This window comes from Motacilla alba, chromosome 9 (genome assembly GCF_015832195.1).
Source record: "Motacilla alba alba isolate MOTALB_02 chromosome 9, Motacilla_alba_V1.0_pri, whole genome shotgun sequence".
Lineage (NCBI taxonomy): Eukaryota > Metazoa > Chordata > Aves > Passeriformes > Motacillidae > Motacilla > Motacilla alba.
This window is the reverse complement of record NC_052024.1, coordinates 5,825,994-5,849,014: the sequence shown is the minus strand read 5'-3', so window position 1 is coordinate 5,849,014 and position 23,021 is coordinate 5,825,994. Positions and strand designations below refer to the sequence as shown.

Genomic DNA, 23,021 nt, shown 5'->3' with positions numbered 1-23,021 from the left:
GGCACTTAGCAGGGCCTGGTGTGCTGGCCTTGGTTATTTCTGTTGTGTGCCTGGCTCTGGGGCTGTGTCAGGGGCTGCCACCTGAAGCTGTGAGCAGCCCTTCCCTTGCTGGAAGTCCCGCAGTGCTTCTCTCTAGCATGGAAAGCACACAGGCAGTTAGGACAAGCAGAAGGCCAGTTGTTCAGTATTTTATTCAAGAGGAAATATACACACATCTCTCCCTGGCAGGGGGAGCAGCCAGCCCGGGGCATGGCTGCGGCAACACGGCCACGCCCGTGTTTGTGCAAAGGAAGGAGCCCGTTTTTCCCCGGGAGCGTTGGGAGCCGGGTGTGCGATGGAGCAGGAGATCCCCGCGGCTGGGCCCTGCCCCAGCGCTCTCCAGCAGCCCCGGCACTCCCCAGAGCGCCGCTGACATTTTCCAGGAACAACAGAAGGAAGAGGCAGCTTATTGTGCTTAAGACATCTGAACAAATCCTGGGTAGGAAACACTCACAGCTTGTGGGTATTGCTAATTACTTACAGTTAAGAAAGAATGGATCCTGACGGGGACGGGACCCCGTGGGCCCTGTGGAGTCTCTGCCACCCGCACCCCCCGAGGTCACCGCGCTCCCAGCCTGTGCCCGGGCAGGGCTGCAGCTCCTGCTTGCCTGCAAACAAGGTGAGCTCTGCTGGGCAGGGGTGTCCTGCTCATGTTCCCTGCCCTTGGTGCCCCAGGGAGAACTGGCGAGGAGCTCCCTGCCCTTGGGAAAGGCCGTGCTGCGCCAGCCCACCCTTCCTGCCTGGGAAGGAGAAGCCTTTCCTGGGGAGGAAGAGCCTTCCTCTTTCTAGGAGGAAAGCTCAGAGGCCCGGCATGAGAGTGAGCTCGTTCAGCTCTCCACTCAGGTTACAATTGAAAGGTTAAATATGAATAAATGCTGTAGGTTTATACATGTTTCCGTCTACCTATGGAATGTGTCTGAATGGTCCAAAGACACCAAAAATGTTGTTAGAAACTGTAGTTAGCCAAGAAAGACAACCCCGCCCTTAAAAACAAAATAAATCCTATTTAGTTTTACTACAGCCTTTGTTAAATGCCCTCAAAAAAACCGAGTATTTTCAGGTGCCTTGTGAGAATGTATCCATTCATGCAATGGCCCAAGTTCCTCATTTTACAAGCATTGCACATTTTTATGTAATTCATCAAAACTATAAAACCTATTATTTTTGTCTGAAAGTCTTAGTCTAAAAAGTACAGCATTACTTTATATCCACCCATGGAAACTCCTAGACGGGCATGTGCACAGACACACACTGTTGCCTAATGTCTTCTAAAGATACTGATTACAAAGTGTATAAAATTGGGAATACATTGTCAGGATACAGTGAGAGATGAGCCACCCTCTACCACAGACTATAATCTAGGATCAGTCACTAACTGTACACGTTTTTACAGCCTTGGATTCACCAGGGACTTCTGAAACGCAAACAGCAACTGCACAAAGAACGGCAGTACCGCTGCGGGAACACAGGAGTTACTGGCTCCAGCTCCATGGAGCTGGCTGCAATCTGAGGGACATTTTTGTTTCCTTTTTCAGTTTTTTTTTCAGTTTGTTTTCTTTTTTCAGTTTTCAGGCAGGGCTGAAACTGAACCTCCTGTGAGACAGCTCCACTACCAGCTGGGTGAGGGACCCCTGCTCCGAACCTGCTCCTGGACTGGGAGTGATGGAGCAGGAGCCAAAGCCTCCTCTCTCCACTAGAATGACCTTAGGCTCTATTTTAACAAGGTCACATGCCACTGAGCCCATGGGTCACTTCCCAGGGGCATCTCCACGCTGTCCCCAAGCTCTGCCGACACAGTGGTGTGGCTGGTAAAATTCTTTTTGTTTAAACTTTGTTATTCTTCAGGCAAATGCAGGCCCTGAGGCCATTTGGTCCTGAGTGTCCGGCACCAAAGAGCCCAGGAGGAGGCAGAGGGGAGCCGAGGGCGGGTGTTCGGAGGTAGTCGCTTCCTTCGCCTGTCCTGGTACTCCCCAGTCCAGTGTGGTATTGGTTAGATGGCCACGCCCCACCTCTGCCTGCTCCCCCTCCTGCCCACCTGCAAAAGCCAGACCCCCTTCCCAAGATCCAGGCAGAGAAAAGGGACCAGGTGGATTCAGGCAACTCATCCCCCTCCAGAGCAAGACCTGCCTTCTCAGGAGATTGCAGAGCCTGGCCTACCTCAGCAGCTGCTGCTTGGTGCATAGCCTGGAGAAAAGTTGGAGGCACTTTGTGCATTCTCTAGCTTGCCATTCCAACCTGCTGGAAGCGTGGTGCCGACAGCCTCGGAGAAGGTCGCACCAGCACTAGGGAAGAGGCTGGACAAGGTGCCAGGACAGACAGAAACAGGAGGAGCCTCGTGTAGCTGTTTGAGAAAGACTAAGGGCACCTCGGTTTGCTGCTCCAGGTGTGCACCCCCCATGCTCTGAGGGACCCCTGCCAAGAACCCGACAGGTGGAAACATCTCAAGTGGCACGTCCTCGTGTGAGAAGTTGTGTGTGGGGTAACCCAGACCAACGAAAGGGCCTATTTCTGCTAGAAAAGTCTTAAGATTTGTCACTACCTTACGTGCAGACGTGGGAGAGCTGATCAGGCTGAGAACGTGTTAAAATTGCTCAGGCTGCTGCTAGTTCACCATATGTAAGTCCTGTGACCGCGCTCCCATGACAGGAATCTGAAATATCAAGTGCACTGGAAAAAAGGGATTGTCAGAAAAAACAGAAAATAGAAATACTACAAAAGCAACATTACTGAGAAGGAAGTGGACTGAGCCGACGCCGACTTGTGTGGTCACACAGTGGTTTCTATAGTCTCAATCACTTCCATCTCGCACTGCGAGGGCGACAGGAGCGGGCATTCGTCCGGCTCCCAGCTGCTATCCGGGCTGTAATCTTCCTCTGAGCTCAGCTCAGCCACCCCCTCCGTGTCCTCGTCACACGACTCCATGTAGTGAACCCCCACCGCGTTGATGCCGGAGTCCTCAGAGCTGGACGGGGACGAGCAGTGCTCTGGTTTTGGTGTATTGCTCTCCTTTGTGATTAAGGCGTTGCGGACAGAGCCCTCGTCAGGCTTTGCCCTGTGCGGGGCGGGCGGCTGGCGCTGCACGTAGCACATCTTGCCGTTGATGCACTTGACGCGGTAGTTGTCGATGAAGAGGTCGGCGATGGTGCAGAACTGCGGCGCCTCGGGCGGCAGCGGCGGCTGGAAGGCGGGAGCGAACTTGAGGAAGTGCTCGGTGAGCGACACCGAGATCTGGATGGTGTTGGGGGACTCCCGGGGGCGGACGGGGATCTCGGTGCTGGGCAGCTGCTCCACGGGGGTCATGGGCTGGTAGACGTATTTACCTGCGGGGACACAGAGGAGCAGCGTTTAAAGGTCTTTGAGTTTGAACAGAAGTGATGACGTTGACACCCTTGGACGCCACCAACAGTTCTCTGCTGGCAGCAGCTGCTGCTTCTCTCGTGGCCTCTCCAGGTGTGGATCCTCTGACACCCAATGCTGCAGGTAATCACAACCTCCTGTACCCCGGTGCTGCTCCCCTCCCTGACCCTGCCTCGAGGACTGCTGTAGAACATTACTAACTCTGGAGAATTAGCTCCAGGACACAGCTCCATAGCCAGGAAGTGGGAAAGATGCCAAATCTGCCACCCTGCTTTCTAGGAGAAAGAAAACCGACAAGATTCTCAGAGGCTTTTTTCCCCCCACTGAACATAACGTGAGTTCTAGCTTACATCTTTGCTACAATGATCCAAATTTTATTATATTACTATTATTCCAGTGAGTCTCCTTGTCTGTGACTCCACATTCTTTGTTTTTGGGGACTAAATCGTGTTTTTCCATATTATAAGCCAGAAGTTCATACATAACTACAATTAGAATTTTTAAGGCAGAAAATAAGGGAATTTCCAAGCTTTTGGCATCTTGATTATCTGGTTAAGTAGTAAGCAAATAGGATTATGTTGGTTATATTGAGCAGAACAAAGTGTGAACTGAACATCTTCACTAACAGAAATAAATAAGAGAGCAGAAAATTGGGACTATGTCAGGAAAAACTGAGAAACCCGAGGCTATTCCTAAGACTGTAAAATGCTGCATTTTATTTGCATGAAGCCTCTGAAAGATTCATGTCTCCCCAGGGGCTCATCCGCTGGGAAAGCACAAATTTCCAGAAGCCTTGTGAGTAGTGGGGCTGGCGGCAGAGTTTTGCTGCACACACCGCAGATCCTGCTTAGCAGAGGCAGCAAATGCACCAAAGCACGGAGGGGCTGCGAGGCTGCCTGGAGCTGTCCAGGTGAGGGGCAGAAAGCTCCTGCAGTAAGGAAGGCAGAGCTCGTGTGTTTCCAGCTCACGGGTAGATGTAGCCTTTTCCCCCGAATGACCCATTCCTTTGGGACATCGCGGAATGGCTCGCCTTGGGAAGGACCTTAAAGACCACGGCGTTCGCATCCCCCTGCCGTGGGCAGGGACATCTGCGAGACCAGGTTGCTGTGAGCCCTAGGGCAGGGCTCGCTCTCCCTGCAAAGCCTCTCCGCAGCAGAGAATCCCCCTGGGGCCGGGAAACCCCCCCAGCCCTGAAGAGCTCTGCCGGCTCTCGGCAGCCGCGGCTGCCGCCGGCGCTCCGGGGCCCACGCAGAGCCTGTGCTCTGCCAGCTCCGGGACGTCACCGGGAACCCCGAGCACCGGGAAGGCTCTTCCCACCCCGCAGTGCTGCTGGAAGGGAAACGGGTCATGTGAAAATCGCTGGGATTTCCAATCCCCGTAGCCCAAGGACGGGGAGTACAGCTGAAAGGCCATGGAACCGAAGGAAGAGCTCTGGAGCGTGGGAGAGGCTCCAGGCATGACGAGGGAAAAGCCCACCCGTGTGCCATGGGAGGAGAGTGCAGACAGAGCTGGCAGCAGAGGGAAGTGTGTGAACAGCTTTGACCAGCTCTCCTCGAATACCTCATCCAGTGTTTTCTCCCGACGATCTGTGCAATGGTAATTGCTGGCAGAGCCACGGGGAAAGCTCAGTGACAAGAAATCAAGCTTTCCCCCTGTCTGCTGATGGCTGGATGACAGAGAACACAAAGCCATCCTCTCCACTTGCCATCTCTGTACCATGGTGTCGCTCCTAAACCTGCTGTGACTCAGAGGAACGAGTGTTGGCATCCAGCAGCTGCATGCTCCAGCCACAGGCAGAGCACAGCTCTCACTTCCCCAGCACACAGATCCTTGATTCTGGCGACTCTGAGCAATGGTGTCCCTCGGAGGTTTCTCCAATCTTGTGGACAGAACTTCCCTGGGAAGCTCCTCACCCTTACAGCAACTGCAGCAGCCCACGGCTTCCTGCCATCTGCTGCTTCCCAGAAATCCTTCTGTGAAATTAGTGAACATTAAATATGCCACTGCCTTGCAAAGCCCCACAGCTGATGATTACTGTGCTGCTGGCTGGGATAGTGTCTGATAAATTCAGCTCATGGAAACTGAAGTGCAGCCTGCCCTTGCCTGAAACCACGATGCTTTATTTATCCATAGATTTGGAGGGCTTCTGTGTGGGCTCCTTTGACAACCAATGATAAAATACAACCAGATACTGGTGAAAAACTTGTCTTCAACTCAATTCTATGCTGCCTCTGTTTGAAGAGTCCAAGGAAGGGTCTAGTGAAGATTTTACAAAGATGAAGAAGAAAGGTGTGTGTACAACAGGACTGTTTTTCCACTTCAAACATCACCACGTGCTGGCAGAAGGCTGAGGGATGTTGGGAATAGAAAGTAATGTATTTAAGCCAAGGAAGTTTACAGCATGGGCATGGAATGGTAAAGCAAAGACTCCTCAGTTTGACTTTTTTGGTGTTTGTTTTTCCCCTTTTGGGAAAAGAAGAGCAGTGGCCAGGTCAGCCAAGGAGCTGCTGGGAGCTCAGCTGGTTGTTCCTCCACTGCAGCCACACAGAGCAGCTCCCCGCATGTCTCAGGACTGCCCTGCTGGCACTAATTCCAGAGCAGAAGCTAAGAGCACAGGATTTCAGAGCCTGTCTGTGTGACCTCACAGGGGCTGAAACATTCCTCACGTTCCAAGGACAAGTTCTGCCAGGGCAAAGCAGGAACCAACCAACACACAGCAATGAGAATTTTCTACATTAACTGATTTCTACATTTCTTTAGAATTCTGGTACAAGTTTGTCAAGTCTTAGCTGGTTTTAGAGGCAATTTTAAACAGATTAAACTTGTTTCAAAACATGACCAGGTACTCAGAATTGGGACTGTCAGACTGGATTGCAGACAGTGCTGAGTTTACAGCTTCTGTTACCATCCCACACCCTACATAATGCATGGAAACACATCAGCCAGGATGCAGTCTATGAAAAATAAATGCAGAAATTAGAAATAAGATTGCCCACCACCCCTGCAGCTTGCAGGATTGCCAGGCTTTTTCACTAGAAATGCCCCTAGAAGCACAAGTCCCCAGGTTTTCTTATAATCCATTTCAATCTGATCAAATACCTGTGGAAATCAACAGCAATATTTTTGCTGACTCTGAACAGCTGGCAACAGTCTGTGATAAAACAGTACTTTGAGCACCTATTCTGCTCCATTCCAATACACTAGCTCAGAACTTATTGCCTATTTATTCCAAGTCAGTTGAGGAGCACTGTGACTGCACTGTGCCGATGAACACTCCTGTAAATGACAGTGTTCTGCACAAATACTGATGCCACACAAGACACCACATCCGAAGTTGTTTCCTGGGTCACTTCCCCACCACTGCCTGTGTGAAAGGTGGTGAAGGAAAAATACTGCATGTCAAACACATGTCCAAAAATCAAATTCCAAATCCTGTGAAAAGAAATTTGCTGCGTTTGCAGAAGTTTGGGAACTTTAAGTTTGGGAAGTTTGTGCACTTTAAGAGCTGCTGTGAAGAGGTGTCACATTTCTGGCTCTGCACTTCCACCACCGTGGCAAAAGGGCTCAGGGGAAACAAAAGCCTGCTCCCCTCCTGGAAACAGTGTGAAATCAGGCTCTGCCAGAATGACTGCCATGGTAAGTCTTGGTTGTCCATGACAGCCACTGGCTGACAGGTGAGATGATGAAATGAGAGACCCCAGAAATAGGTCTATAGGCTACACTTCACCATTTGTCCCCCTGAGCCTGCTCCGTGCTCGGGGCATTATCCCCCACCAACACTGCTGCTCTGTCTGACCCCTCAAAGTGACAGCAGCCTGTGCACAACGAGAAAGGGACGATTGTTTCTCCGTTTCTTCAGCTGGCCCTTGTGCCAGCACACAAACCAAATCCTCAGGGACCTGGCACACACTCCAGCCAACACTCAACTGCAGAACAACTATTCAGCTATGTCCAAGGAAGTGAGTGCTGGGCAGTGCTCATCTCCCTGTTGCTCTGTGCACAGGAATAGGATTCCTATTGTCAAATCGGATGGATGCTGTTCCCCAAAGCCTTGGCTCTGTGCCTCCAGTGAGCCTGCCAGCAGGCTAAGGCAGGATCCAGCAGAGCAGGGAGCTCTATCATCACCTGCACATCTCAGCAAACTCAGGCAACTTGGAAAATTTTTTATGTTTGTGGCACTAATAAGTAGAACTATGTGGCTGATTGACTGGAAGCTGTATTATAGAGCCTCCTGCTTCCAATACCCCAAATCAAGCTTTGAGAAACAAGCCACGAGGTCATTCTCTCTGATTTTTTGCTAATTGGGCAGTCTGCATGCATCTTCACCAAACAGACACAAATCAGCAGCAATTTCTGTGGCTAATATGAAATAACTTAACCATGAAATAAGCAGAGGTGTGTCTGGAAAATTTTCTTTTCCACTTTCCTCCATCCCAGCATTCTGGTTTACCTCTAACAGTCATTAACGTGCTTGACATATTGAAAAAAATAAGTCCAACTTTCAGGAGGGAGGTTTCCTAGAACAAATTCTCAAATTTTACCCTCTCAAAAGGAGGACTTAGACCTAATAAATAACACCACAAATTGCTCTGCATTTCAGAAAATGGTAAGAGAGAGCTGTGGATGTTATGAGTCTAAGTCAGCAATATGTACCATGGATATTTGTTCACATGCAAGGCATTTAGACATCTATTAACTAAAAGATAAAAGCTTTTTTTCATATGTATTCTTTCCCCTGCAGCTGCTGGAACAAATATTTCTACAGCCTCCCATCTGCCAGCTCATCTATCTCCAAAAATCAGCAAGGTTAACAAAGGCCTGCTAGTTGGCAGCTATTGAACGTGACCTGGCTCTGTTTAGGAACTGCTCCTGGGTGGGCTGAGCACTTGTGGAAGTCCCAGGCAGAGGTGGGCTGAAGGTGAACTGGCTCTGATCCCAGGGGAATCTCCATGCCTTTGGCTGTGGTCTGTGCTCCAGAGGAACTGGAGCTGTGACCCCAGGGCACAGTCCCTGGCAGCCACAGGCCCCCAGTGAGGGTGTGAAGGAATGTGTCCTGTTGACCAGCAGGGAGCTGCTCCCCAAATACTGGTGACTTGGTGCTGCCTGAACATACACCTGTGTAACAGCACCAGTAATCCCCCCTTGTGAAGTCCAATGGGATTCTCACTCCAGCTGTGCCAGACTTTGCTATTGCCACTCGCAACCCTGCCAAAAAATTCAGCTCACACAGGAGGGGAATTGGTCCCACTATGAAGAACATAAAAACCCTCTAATTAAATACCACACAGCTCTGAAGGAGTGAAGGCAAAGGAAGCATTCATAATGCATGTGTGACAGGAGACAGCGCTGCCTTGGAGGGGACCTGCATTATTCCAAGGAGAGCTCCCTGCACAGCTGTTCTGTGTGTGGAAACGTTGCAGATGAGCTTCTCCAGCGCTGGCTTTCCTCACACAAGAGACAGAGAACAACCGAGCGCTCTTCCGGCAGCACTCATTCCACATCTCCTGGGTGGGGCAGGAGAGCCAAGTCTGGCTCTTGGGGAAGCACCAGGTGGATGTGCAGCTCTCTAGCAGGTGCTGACAGCTCTGAGCAGGAGTGGTGCCCTGCTGCCAGTGCTGGCACAGTGGCCCTGGGACAGTACAGAGGTTGTCACATGCCCCTGGGCTTCCAGGGCCCCCCAGGGCAGTGGATGGCACAGGTTTGCCAGCCCAGCCAGAGGGCACGGGAAGAAACCAGGTAGGGATTCACGGCTGGCACAGCGGAACCCTGGGGCAAGGGAGCCTAAGGCAAAGTTTGCTACAAATCCTGGACAGGTTTATGGAGGGCACTCAGCATCCTCAGCCTGCTGGAGGTGCCCACCATACCTGTTGTTACCAAGTGCCCAGCAGAGTGGAATTACATCAGGAAGTGTGATGTTGGGCTGAGTACCTACCTGGGGCCATGGCCCTCCAGCCCTGCCAGCTGAACAGTGGACAGAATGACTGCTCTGGCTCTCCTCCTCCTCTCTCCAGTTACATGCACAGCTTGGAACAACAAACCCTTGCAAACAAAGCTTGCCCTACCATAAATACTTGTCAAGGACTATCACAACTCCAAACTACACTGAGAACACAGTAACTTTTCCAGAGGGGTGAGAACAAATGGAAGGAGAAACCCAGAGCACATTTACAGATGGCACATGTGAAAAACTGCACTGCTCGCCCAGTGTGCACTTCTTTGTGATGTGTGGAATAGACATCATGCCATATCCAGCAAATCCTCATAGGCTGCATGGTGAACAAAAGGTGTGGAATGAGCCACCAGAGGAAATGGAAAACATTTCAGGACACTGAGGCACTGCCAGATTGACAGGCTCAAGTAGAGCTGAACTGGGCCATTGGTGGTTATAATAAGGCAAAACTGAAATGATTGTCCACCTTGAAGAAGCATTGTAGATGAAGATATGCAGCACCTTGGTGCAAGTGATATTTCTGCCTTGTACTTTGTCCAAACAACTTTGAAAAAGCACTGAGATTGCTCAAACAAATTTCTAGTGTGGGGAATACAAACCGAACATTCCACATACCTGCAGGAATTCTGGCAGAAATAGAAGGCCCAGTAAGGGATCACAGAAGAGACTCCAAGGGCACAAATCAACTCAGCAAAGGAACAACAGAAAAAGCAGCCACGCACCAGGACCTGAGCAGGCTGGAAGTGCAGCAGGAAAGGCTGGCAGGCTGTGCCCTAACAGAACTGATCACTGCAAACAGCTCCTTCTCACAGAAGCACCTCCATCTGAGCACTAATGAATCCATCCCATTGCAGACCCCATCCAAGCACAGGGAAGAACCAGTCCAGCGATGTTTTGGCAGTGGCTGCCTAGGAGCAATTCCAGACAGCTGCCAGCTCTCTCCTGTGGAGGTGTTCCCTTCCCTGCTGTACAGCCAGACAGCTGTGCCAGCCCCTGACTCGACGCTTTTCACAGGAAACCAGCACAGAGGGGGGAAAAAAAATCAGGAAGTTTGTCCTCATAAAATTTGTATTTTAATGCCCTTTTGTCTTGATCTGTTTTAAATACAAAAAGGATCATGACAGTACATGCTGTGAGCTGTCTAAGCCTTTGAGGAGTTTCTGTGCACATGAGCTTAAGAGCAGGTAACGCTTAAATGCAAACAGACCCTGGAGCTTCCTCCATCATCCCTGCTCTTTACTCTCATTGCTTACATGGATTTACTGGACTTAAAGAAAAAGCAACCCTGAAGGCTTGAGAGATGCAGCCATAAACCCTCTTAAAGGGGCCGTATTTGCTCACTAACCATTGCAAGGGAACAGAATAGCAGCACTCAACAAGGCAGTGAGCGCAGCACACGCCCCGTGTCTGTTCTGGAGGAGCTCTTTCCTTTCAGTAGCTGGAGAATGTCACCCATACCAAAGCTACTAACCCCAGCTCCCTGCTGGGTTCCAGAAACACCGAAGCACAAGCATGGAAAGTCTGGCACAGCCCTGGTTACCTCTGCCAGCACAGCAGCTGGGCAACACTACTCAAGCTCTGAATCCAAGGATATTCATCTTCCAACATCCCTTCCAAGCCCACCCCCAAAGGCCAGAACAGCCACTTCTTACACATTCCACTGAGAAATTTTATCCCCCAAGTTACACTAGATATTTTTAAAATTCAGTAGAGAAAATAGCAAAAAATGGCTTAGTGCTAAATATTTATTCTACAACCCCATCCCTGAGCACCATCTGCTCAAGCTTCAGCAGCCCATAGTTTCTAGTCAGTGTACTGACAGGGAAACAAAGCAACATAAGCACAGCTCCATGTCAAACTACCCAGAAGACCATGGTACTGCCTGGAAATCAAAGGGACTGCAGACACAAGATCCAGTTGTCTTCAGGTGTGTGGTACGTGCTGCAGGGGGGCACCCTGAGCCTCTGCATACAATGGAATGCTTTCTTGGGAATTCTCAAATAAGCAGAACAGCTCACCAGGTCCTTGAAGGAAAAGTCCTCTCTAAAGACCTGCACCCACAGGGGACAGCTGGGGCAGGAGGTTGGGATTCACAGCTTGGAATAGACACATCTCTGTGGCCACAGTGTTTTCCTGGGGGGTGATGGGAGAAACAATGGCCCATGGGATGGGATGTGCTGTACCTGTGCAGATCCCCTCCTGTGCCAGAAGCCAGGATCTGCTGACACATCATCTGTGCAGTTGCTGCGTGGGAGCAGAAGCCTTCAGGCTGGACATGTCCTTCAGCTCCAGTGCTGGGAACAGGGTCCTTATTCCCAGCACACGCTGTTAACCCAGCGCTGTTCCTGGCACCTCATGCACATCTCCATTCACACGCCATTCAAACCAAGTTATTTCTATCACAAGCCTCTAGAGAACCCATTTCTGGGGATTTTAAAGGACTGCTCTCCCTGCTTGTGCACACAACACATCATCACCTGGAGCTGAGGAGCGCAAGTATGGGCACCAGTGCTCCCCTTGGGGGATGCTGGGATCCAGCAATGCTCTGCATCAACACATAGAAGCCCAAGTACCACCACTGGAGATGGAGCAGGTGGGTATCACGTTGAGCCATTGTGTCACACAATGCCACTGCAGGCAAGTGACTGGGAGCACCTGGACAGCACAGCTGGGAACACAAACAGCCCTCTGCTGTGAGCCAGTGCTGGCAGAGGTGAGAGCATCGCCCCCGGCTTCACATCCAGAGAGGCAAGATCCCACAGGACCAGCTGCAGAATGGTTCCTGTGCCAGCAGATCAAGGTCTAGTGGCACAGGGAGGAAAAACAAAACAAAAGGTGAGTGTCTCCTTCCACCTGCCCTGCCTACAGCTGGGCTAATGCTGGTGGACTGCAGGAAGGCTGCAAGAGCTGGTCGGTCCACGCTGGCACACCTGATGCTGCCCCAGCCTTTCACCAGGGACTAGGGGAGGGAGGGAGGGAGGGAGTGAGTGAGTGAGTGAGTGCAAACACCTGGAGTGGGGCTTAGGCTTGGGAAAGCACTGAAACCCAACCAGGCAGCTACACAGCATGGAACAGCCAAGCACCCTGCCTGCAACAGTTACAGGTGAGCACCAGCATCATGTGTGGCAGCGAGAGGGACAGACAGAGCCTGGCACACAGAGCCTGGCACAGCAGGGAGTCATTTCAGGGCTGGGTGCAAGCACACAGCCAAACAAGCAGCTTCGAGAGCAGACGTGTGGGCTCTCGAGCTCCGCAGCCACCAGTGAGAACAAGAATACAAATGCATGCCTCTTGCTGAAATTGTTTTACAACGTAGGTTACATATAAATTCCAACTGTTACATGGCCTAAATTAAAGTGTGGCTATGTTAAAAACAAGACCCAGTTGCCAAGCAATCAATTTTCACTTTCCCAGTAGATTTTTGACTTCCCTCTATGTGCATATACTCAACTATTGGCAAAAACATCTCCAAATGGCACAAACTGCACTTCTTGAGTTCTGTGATCAGTCACTACATAAAAATTGATTAGTGGAAGAATCAAAGCCATTATGAAAACATACTCTGTATCTTGTGGGCAGATAAATTCATAGAGGTGCTGGAAGAAAAACCACAACACATTAAAGCAGGGTCACTTTATATGCAGAGAGAGAGATGCTCCACCTGGAATCCAATCTACTGTCAACCAGCTTTTGCATTAGTATAAGCTTGTGCCATCCATCAGCAGCTAAGCCCACACTGTCACAGCTCTTGGGAGTTTGGGAACATCTTACACTGTTTGTGAGTAAAGCATTTTGCTTTTTATCCTTTACAGAAACACAGATTTCTAGTAGAGCCTCAGCAGTGTGCAGAAATAAGTTACCAAGGCTGGCAGTGAGTCATGAAGTGTACAGCAGCACCGGTTAAACGGAGAGCCATTACATAAGAACACCCCAAGATGCCCCTGCTCTACAAGCCCGGCTCTGCTGGCTGCAGCAACACGAGCCGTGACAAAACGTGTTCTTGATGAGCACACAGGTGCTGCCAGGAAATTGGAGGTGCTGTGCCAAGCACCTGAGAGGCCCCTTCAGTGCTTCCAGCAGACCTGAGCAGTGTCAGCTCTGCAGACCTGCAGGATGGAAGTCACAGCGATGACAACCTTGTGACTCAGTCTCATGGGACAATGCAAGGCTGTGACCACAGGCTGCCAGTTAAGACCCATGAAACATCCATCAAGATCCACAAGGGGAAGGATGATGTGACAGCAGGCACTTTTGCGTCGGGCACTGGCATTAAGCAGGCTCACAGACCCGGGCTGGCAAACAGACTCCCTCACCTGCAGAGTCCAGGAAGGAAGCCACACGCTCGCCACAGGCACTGTGCTCCATGCCGATTTTATCTTTAGCCTGTTCCTCTGCAGTGACAAAAGTGCCAGCAGCCTCTCACCAGCAGGAAGCCCTCTGAGCAGGAGCACAGGCCCAGCCATCACTGTGCAGGGTTCAGGACACCCTGCATTCGCAGACAACCCCACCAGCTGATGACACACAAGATTAATGAACTTTTTCTTCAGAAGTACTTGCTTCTGGTAGGAAACATCCCCAGCCTTGTCCTTTCAGGTTTCTCAAAATCAGCACTTAACTCTTCAAGCAGCCACAGAGGAAGGGTGTTAGTTATCTGCCACTCTAAGAGGCTCTTACCAGCAGATCACTGAGTTTGGGGCAAGCAGATAAAATTCTTTGTGAATTATGCCTCTCAGGTGGACAGACAGATAACAAAACAGCCTCATAGTAATGGATGACAAAGAGATTTTGGCTGGCAGGAAGTGTTTTGGTACAGAGGTCCCTTTGACTTTTGGAGAAAGAAGTACAGTGATTTCTGTTCAATCACGCCTGAGCTGTACAGGAGTTAGTCCTATGAGACACACTAAGCAAGTAGCCTGAATTCAGAGATTTTCCAGTGGTCTAACTCTGTTAAGTGATATCTGCACCTCTGTTAATAATAGCAGAACATGCATGTCTCTAAACATTATAGTAAGGATTCAAAATGAATGGCAGCGTGTTCTTCCAGAGGCTCTGACATTCCCACAGGGTACAAGGAATTGACACGTGTGTGTTCTCTTATCAATGGTACATTCATACTGTGATTTCCAGATTATAATTAAAACCTAAGGAACAAAATCCCATCCAGGTCTGGAATGGTGCAGCCATAAAAACTGGCAGTGTTTTCCCTTAGAGTAACACTTCAGAATATATTAAGCTGACATTCTTTCCTTGGTTGCGTACAGCTTAGTGAAACGAAGCTGGAATATCATAGCTCTTCAAAATACAGGTGAAGAGAAGATCTTGCACAGCCACAGGCAACAAATCCTCATTAAAAGTCGTTTCCCATTACAAGCTGCAACATCCACCTTTCTGCATCTCCTGCCTGGCACTCAGCATAATGCCTTGCTCCGTGCACAAACATTCTGTCCATACATGGACTTAACAGGATGAATGTTCAAATCCTTTTCATAGCGGAAGTAAATTAAAAATGCCTATTTGTCCCAGGATTTGTGTCATTCTCCCTCTAGACCAAGCTGTGTTTTCTGGGAATTCCCAGCCCTACTGCTCCTAGCCCCACTACTCCATTCCACTTTTAGACAAGAGTTTTCCATTAAGAAAAATGTATGAGCTCCTCCAAATACTCAAAATTTTAGACAGAAGCATGTTACAACTCCCTTTCCCTGTTTATCCAACAAATCAATCATTAGGATATAGTTTTGCCCTGTGGAACAGTACTGCTGGAAATTCAAGTTGCCATCCCCACTGCCCGGCTGGCTGCTTCCAGTCCACATCACCGTCTGCAGGCAGGGACACACAGAGCACTGGAGCACTGCTGCCCTTCTGCTCCCTCCTGGATGTGGAAATGAGTTTTACAGCCACCAAAAAACAACAGAAGGAAAACCCACTGGAATAAGAGCAAGGCTTTTGGAGATGTACAGTGTATGCTGTGCTGCAGAGCACTTCAGGGCTGTGGCTGCTCCTCTAACATGCAGGGATCGACAGACACCGGCTACAGGCAGGCACAGCTCCTCTTTAGACCCCCACACCCTATCAGGATGCACCTGAATTCCTCCCCATACCATCTCAGCTCACTTACCAGCTCTGTCACAGGAAAGCAGGGCTCCCTCACTGATTCCCTCCTCACAATTCCCACAGGCAGACTGGGCTCTGAATAATTACACGGGCTTGGGAGATTGTCAGAGCCCCTGCTGATGGCTTCTGTGGCTGGAGAAGGGCAGAGACACCTTGGAAATGCTGCTGGTGTGCACAGAGATCCTGAAATGCTGCCCACATCTCTGTGTGGCAGGGGAAAACGCCTGCACCTGGGCCAGGTGTGTACCTGCCAGAGAGGAGGCAGGAGCTGCCATGGACACACATTACATCTTCTCCCTGGAAGACGTGCAATCAAGGATGGCCTTGACAGAGAACTTTCACCAGCTTTGTGAGACAGACAACAAATGCCTTCATTTTAAAATGTTATAAAAGAAAGCCACTAGTGACTCAAGCAGAGAAGAACGTGCGGAGCAGTATCAGCTCAGAGCACGCCCAGGTGCAGTGACTGTGCTGATTTGGCTCGTTCCCTGCCTGCAGCTGTGGGCAGTGGATAAGGGATAGCCCCTTCCCCTGGCCAGCCCACCGCTGGCACTGATGAGACCCCAATCACAGGGACTGTGCCTCTGCTGCGTGCCCTCCGACACTGAGAGGAAGCAATGGAGCTCTGAGAGCCAAGGGAAACCCTGGGCTGCCTGTTCAGGTGAACAACAAGTGTAAATGTACTCCAGCTCTACATTCCCAGAATATTGCTAGCATGACCAAATTTAGAGAAGCCCTTCTCCCCAAAACCACACAGCAAACACATGCCCTTTGTGGCATGCCACCCATCACACAAACCCATTTTCTCCTCTTAGCTGAAAATGACAGTTCCTTGGATCTCTTGCCAGGCCTGCCCGACCTCATGCAGAACCTGCCAGGTCTGGCTGCAAACTCCAGCCGAGCAGTGCCATAATTTGTGATGCATGCCAGGGGGCAGGAAACTAATCCAAGGCACACCTGCAAGGGCTATCCACCACCCAGCAAACTGCAAGGGGGGAGAGCAGGTGTATTTTTAAAAACCTTTCCTGCCACCACGATTTTGTTCCTTGCCTGAGCCTAGCAATACGTTCCCTTCCTGGCCCCCCAATAGAGATCTCGCGCTTTCCCCATGCTTGGTTTGTTTTCTTGTAAAGGTTCCAAACCGCTGAACCTGTAAAAGCGGTGGAACTGAAATTTATTTGCTGCATTTACTTTTCAATACAAGATATGCAAGAGGCTTTAAGGAGCTAAAAGCTTGCTCTTTTGATGCTGAATCGGGGCAGGGGGGGAAGCACAGAAAGGCTAATACAAGGTGGCACAATTTCTGTCTATTGATGCAACTGCTGTGGAACCACGATTCATCATGTATTATTGATAATTGCAGCATAATGTACCGAGGGGTTTGCAGGGTGTTTAACACAATGCAAGATATTCAGATTACAAATGAACCCAGTTGCAAGAGAATGCTCTTAATTGTATCAAGCATGATGCCTTCTCTCACAGTTAATTCTTAGGAAGTAAAATTAGCAAAAGTCCAAGTCCTGCTGTCAGGTCAGGACAAATGCAACCCCCAGGATCTGATCCTTTCTGACACAAGCAGGTACCACCTCAGAGCCAGCAGCCTCACAGCCAGCATCACTGCAAATCACAGCTGCAGTGGAAATCCCGAGGTGAGGAAAGGGAGGCAGGCACCTTGCTGCAGACCTGCCTCTGGCATGTTTTCTCTGGCTCTGGAAAAAGTAGATCAGAGTAATTTAAGGCTCTCAGCTTGCATCTAATAAACAAAACCTCCCAAGGCTGTCAGAGGGGAGGAAGGTGAACAGGGGGGCTGCCACCGTGGCAAAGGGAATGCACACAGGGCACAGAGCAAGCAGGAGAAATGTGTAGTGGGACAAACACAGGGGCTGAAGTCAAAAACACTTCCTGGGCCAACACCTTCTTCCCTGCTGGGAAAAGGACTCCGAGGCTTGAGCCCTCATCCTGCATCCACATGGAGACTGGAGTCGGCACAGCCTCCTGGCAGCACCCAGGGGAGGGGTGTTGAGGACAGGACAGCAGCATGGACAAGTGTTCCTGCACTCCTGGACAGAGCCCGGCAGCTCCAGTGACACCCGAGGCACCCCAGCACCCTCCCATCCCAGCCCCAGGCACACCCATCCTGCACCTCTTATGGAGGCTGTACCTGGGTTCAGAGCTCCCCATGCACGGGAGCGCATTAGAGAAACACCACACTGGGAAATCTGCTCCCCACTGAGCCCAGAACAGACTGAAAAGGACCTAAAATGAACTCCAGCCTTAGACACACGAGTCATGCAGGCACCCAGGGCAGCTGAGGCTCTTGGAGCTGTTTGGATACACCAGTCAGTCTCTGATCTCCCTGCCAGCTATTATTGCCATTTTACAGACAGAGACACATCAGAGGTAAAGAGAGCCCCTCCAGTACTGCTCACTTCCCAGCACGCCAGCCACAATGGCTCTGGGAATTCAGGCTGGGCTCTTTCTCAGTTATTCCCTCTGTAGCCAAGTGGCTCTGCAACGCTAAATTGCTCCTGTCACTGAAGTAAGCAGATGTGATCCTGAATACACATGAGGAGACAATCTACTCATCATGGCATGGTGAGTTTTTGTAATTTCTCAGTGTAAGTGCACTTAACTGAGTTGACATTCTCGAGGACCTTGGCCACTGATGGAAAATAATACTTCAATGGCCCTTTTAATTGATGTAGAGTTTCCTGTTCCCCAATACAGCTCTTAAGAGTCACAGAAAAGCACTTTCAAGAACCCTCTGAGGATTCCCAAGTCAGTATTACAGCACTGCGTTTATGCAAGGTAACTCCCAATACTGTTTAATTACATCTCTGACCTCTATACAATTTCCCATTATAGACCTCATTCTTACCCCTTTTAAGTCCAACTCAACTCATTCCACAGGAATAGGATACAAAGAGCTCCTTAGCTCTGAAATTTGCATTAGGAAATGAGGGGCAAGAAGGGAGCGCGCTTCACCATGGCTTTCAGAAGATTAAACAAGGCAGTGGAGTGTGTGACTTCCTTTAAAATCTTCCATTTAAAATCCTGCTTTCTTGAGGCAAAAGTATCTTAACTTTCCCTTAGCCATAAAGGAGGCATTGAGAAGGAAGTCTGTACTTTTTGCAAATGCTGTAACTATTTTTAAATCTTATAATTGCCACGCTGAAGCAAAGGGTTGGATGGGATCTCAAGTGGTCTTTCCCAGAGGGAAGCAGCTCCATGTAATGCCTAAGAGACATCAGTCTAAGCCTTCCCTGAAGGACCATGACTCTTCACCTTCTCAAGTACTCTGTTCCCCTGCTGCATTTCTCTTTCTAGTTATGACATTTTCCCATATCCAAACCTGAACTCTCCTGGTCACAGGTAAGAGATACTTGGTTATCTGCCACCAGTGTGCAGAGGAAGACTCGAACACAGCTGCTCTGCAAGGGTACCTTACACTTTGCAAAGCTCATCAGCCCTTCCTTTCTCCCTCCCTCAATCTTTTACAGCCCAAACAACCCCTTCTTTTGCACGTCCTTGTAAAGCATATTTTTCTCAGCTGATCTCTGTGATCCCCTCCCCAGTTCTCCTACAGGTCTATAAAGTGCAACGCTCAAAGCTCAGCCCATCAGCCTGGTTTCCTCATCACTGAGCTGAAGAGACTAATTAAATTGCACACTTGCCATGCTCCTGGTAATGCATCCCAAAGCAAAGCTTGGAGTTCTGGGTTTGGCTTTTCTGCCACACAGCCCTTCTGCTGCTGACACACAGGCAGTTTGTGATCCATCCTAATCCCCAGATTCCTCTCTGCAATCGCTTCTCCAGGTGTTCTCAGTTCCATGTTTGACTTCCCCATCCCAGGACCATTCCCAGATGATTTCGGGTAACATCTCCAGTTTATAAGCACCACTTTGAGCTCTGATCCAGACTGCTCATAAACTTTTATATCTTGATGGTGGCCACAAAAAACTGAGGGGAAATGTTGGGAAGAATCTAGGTCAGAACCTTTGTGTTACTGATGAAACACCACTGTCCCTGTCCCTGTGCAACAGGAGACTGTGGCACCTTCTCACACAGCCAGTTGTGCCACACAGTACTCAGGGCACAGACAGAAGAAAACCTTTTGTCCTGAATGGCTTTCAAATAAATCCCAAATCAAGGCAAAATTCCTGAAATGCATATTTAATTGATATAGAATCTTGCATTCATAGAAAAACTGGCTTTTGGGGCAGCCCCCTTTCCCTGTGAAACAAAATTTGCAAAAAGTCTGAGTGAAGGGGAATCCATGAAGGTGACTAAATTGCAAGGAGAGATGGCAATGGATTTAAAATGAGAATGGGATATCAGGAATCCAGGGACACCTTCAGCAGCACCAAGTAACCCTCACATGAGGGTCCTGTGTTAACCTTGACCATCCAAGCTTTAAGATCTCCAGAACACAACACGACCCAAGTACATTGCTCCATCACCATTTCCTGACCTCGCATCAACACGCTGCTGGGAAAGCCTGCTGTTCAAGGCTCTATGTGATTAATTATTCATCAAACTATGTTTGGACATCCACAGTTCAATCTCAGCCTCCATGATTAGATACATCAGGATCTTGAATACTGATATTAAAGTCGTCGGGCGCCTTTTCACTAGAGTTGGCTCAATACTGGATTTTGAAGCTATCTGCTATATATAGCCTAAAGCAGTTACCTCTCCGCTCAAAGGGGTTTATGCTTGTAAAAAGAAAACCATTAGCACCGAGAATGAAGTGGCTGGTGCAAAGGACAGCGGTGCCCAGCCAATGCCACAGCCCACCCTCTGGCCGGCTCACGGGGGAGAGGGGCACTGGGACTCCAGGCCCCGAGAGAACTCTCCGGGCATCGCCGCTGCCGCTCCTACGGAAGCAGCACCCGAGGTCAGAGTCCCACTGGGGCCGCCTCGGCACGGACAGCTCCGGGAGCGGGCTGCTCCTGGCCGCGGGACGGGACGGGACGGACAGAACGGGACGGGCGGCGAAGCAGCGCGCGGGGACCGCCAGGGCATTCGGGACGGCCGGGATCGCGCACCCCCCGCCCGCTCCCTCGCCCCCTCACTCACAGTGGCACCATCCCAGGTGGCAGCACCAGTGCAGGCGGAAGCAGCGGCCGTGGCTGTGGGTGGCGCAGAGCGAGAGCCCGTCGCAGGGCTGGAAGTCGGGTCTGCCCGCGCAGCTGCGGGCGAGCGCCTGAGCCTCGTCCAGCTTCTCGCTCTTCGCCGCCGCCGCCCCGCTCATGGCGCCGCCGCTCCGCCCGCAGCCCCCGCGCCGCAGCGGCCAGAGGAGGAGGAGAAGGAGGAGGAGGAGGTTGAGGACGAGGAGGAGGAGAAGGAGGAGGAGAAGGCGCCGAGCCGCAGCGGGGACCGCCCGCCCGCCCAGCGCCGCGGGGGCAGCGCCGCGGGCAGGGCCCGGCCGCTCGCCTCGCCCCGCCCTGCCCCGCCCCGGTCCCGCAGCACCGCCCGCGGTACCCCGATGGCTGCGGCGCCCGGTGGCGCTGTCCCCCGATGGCCGTACCTTCCGATGGCTCTGTCCCTCGATGACCGTGCCCCGCGATGGCAGTGCCCGGCGGTGACCGTGGTCCCTCATAGCTGTGTCCACGATGGTCGTGCCCTCGATGGCGATGTGCCCTGGCGGCCGTGCCCCGCGATGGCCGTACTCCTCACAGCTGCGCCCCCCGTGGCTGTGTGTCCCCCGGCTGGCTGGGAGGGTGACCCGCGGGCTGCCCTGCGCGGCGGGGTGAGCCCGGGACGGTGCCTGAGGGCGCTGCCGGCAGCTGAGGGCCGCCGCTGTGAGATTTCCCTGCTTTCCCAAGGCGCTCGCAGCGGCCGGAGCGCACGGGCGGGAGCGGCCAGCAGCCCCGGGAGAGTGAGCCGGGCTCCCAGCAGGGCTGTGGGCCGGCTGCCAGGCTCCCCCGAGCACTCCCCCGGCCATGTGGAGCTCCTCTCCAGACACCACCGGACTGATAAAAGGGTCCGGACTCTGGCGCTGGACAGCAGCCTCCGGGGAGTGCGGGCAGCAGGCAAGCAGCCCCGATTACAAGCGATCTGGGGCGCTCCGAGCGTGCAGCTCTTTGCTAGTCTGTGAGCCAGGTGGACACAGATCACCCCTGCAGCCATCGGAGCAGGACACTGAGCTGCTTGCACAGGTGGCCCGCAGCACAGGCAGGCTTTAGTTGTTTGGTTTCTTTTTTTCATCATGCCATTTAATCTAATTCAGAAACCCATTTCTTTCTAAGCATACAGTGATTAAAAAAAACCAAACAAAACGTGATAAACTTTGTCTTTCATTTTGTAAAAGAATCAGTAGTTATAATTTTGGTTAATAAACATATAAAAGTATATTGTTATTTTCCAACAATTATATCTTTAGGCCAAAATTCAAGTTTGGATTTATCTTGAGCCCTGGCTACATTATTTGTTTCCTAAGTGTGGTGGTGGACTTGTTTCCCTGCTATGTTTGAAAGAAAATTGCAATTTTATTGCTGCTTTGCTCAGCACTGGGAGTTGAAGTCAGCTTTCTGTTAGAACAGAAACCAAATGGTCATTTTCATCGTCCCTTATCTTTGTACAATACCCAATAGCTCTATGACAGAAACAGTCAAAACATACTTATTTTTCTGTGTTCTCCAGAATATTCCCAAACAGCTCATTTGGGGGTCTGTCCTTGGATAGATCCCAGAGGTGTCCCCATCCTGTACACTGTCCTGAAGGTGTGCTGAGAGGACCATTTGTTTTTTGCCAATAAGAAGGGCTTAAGAACAGCCAAGTTGCTGTTGTCTGGCTGTGATCAGCTCCACATTTTATGTGTCAGACCAAAGGATGCGGGTCATAGCTGCAGAGCACAGAGTTGCGCTGAGGTTTTGAACCACCTCTGACTGTGATCCCTGACTTGCAGTGCAGACCTGGTCTCTGCAGTGCTGCTGGTCCTTCCTGCTCATCCATGGTCCCCTCCTCAGTGCCACATGACTGTGTCCCAGCTGTGCCCTCACCTTCTCAGATCTGGAATGGCTGCACCATTAAACTCAGCCTGTCTGGGAGGAGATGGGTGCCCAGTTGCACTGAGCAGGGGCTTTGAGCCTCCCTTGGCACTGGTCACTAGGAGTGGGAGACCTTCACAGGCCTGTACATTTTAAATGTCTCCAGTGTTTATTACACTGGAGAGTATTCGGATACTCCTGGAGGCTTATCTGCCTTCGTTTTGCAGAAATCCCACTGAAATCTGCAAACATTTAGGACCTTGCTCAGCTGTTTGCAAGCAGAGGAGAAACTGATTGCAAATCCAGGTGTTTCTTTGACACTGTCCTGATGTCCCCTTGTTCCCTGGAGCCTGCCAGCAGCAAATGAGGGATGCAACTCAGCTCCCAAGAGAACCCTGGCCCAAAGAGGACTGGCACTTCTACCTGCTGGCACGAAGTCCTTCCTCTCCAGCACTGTCTCACTCCCAGAATTGCTCTCAAACCAGCCTGGGCTGTCAGATCACTTTCTGCTCAAAAGAAATAAAGAAGGAAGGTGAAGTGTGGGTTACAGAAAGAGGGGTAGGTGTTTCTGG

At 50.8% G+C, this 23,021-nt stretch overlaps 1 protein-coding gene across 1 annotated transcript; it reads right to left on the bottom strand.

Annotated features, from left to right (window-relative positions):
• Window positions 1-172: 172 nt before the first annotated feature.
• C9H3orf70 (chromosome 9 C3orf70 homolog) lies at window positions 173-20,872 on the bottom strand. Its single transcript, XM_038145569.1, has 2 exons — window positions 20,537-20,872; window positions 173-3,359 (listed from the first exon to the last, which is right to left on the bottom strand). Exons 1-2 carry the CDS (start codon window positions 20,709-20,711, stop codon window positions 2,806-2,808), a joined length of 729 nt encoding a protein of 242 aa, XP_038001497.1. The 5' UTR covers window positions 20,712-20,872; the 3' UTR covers window positions 173-2,805.
• Between the last annotated feature and the right edge of the window lie 2,149 nt (window positions 20,873-23,021).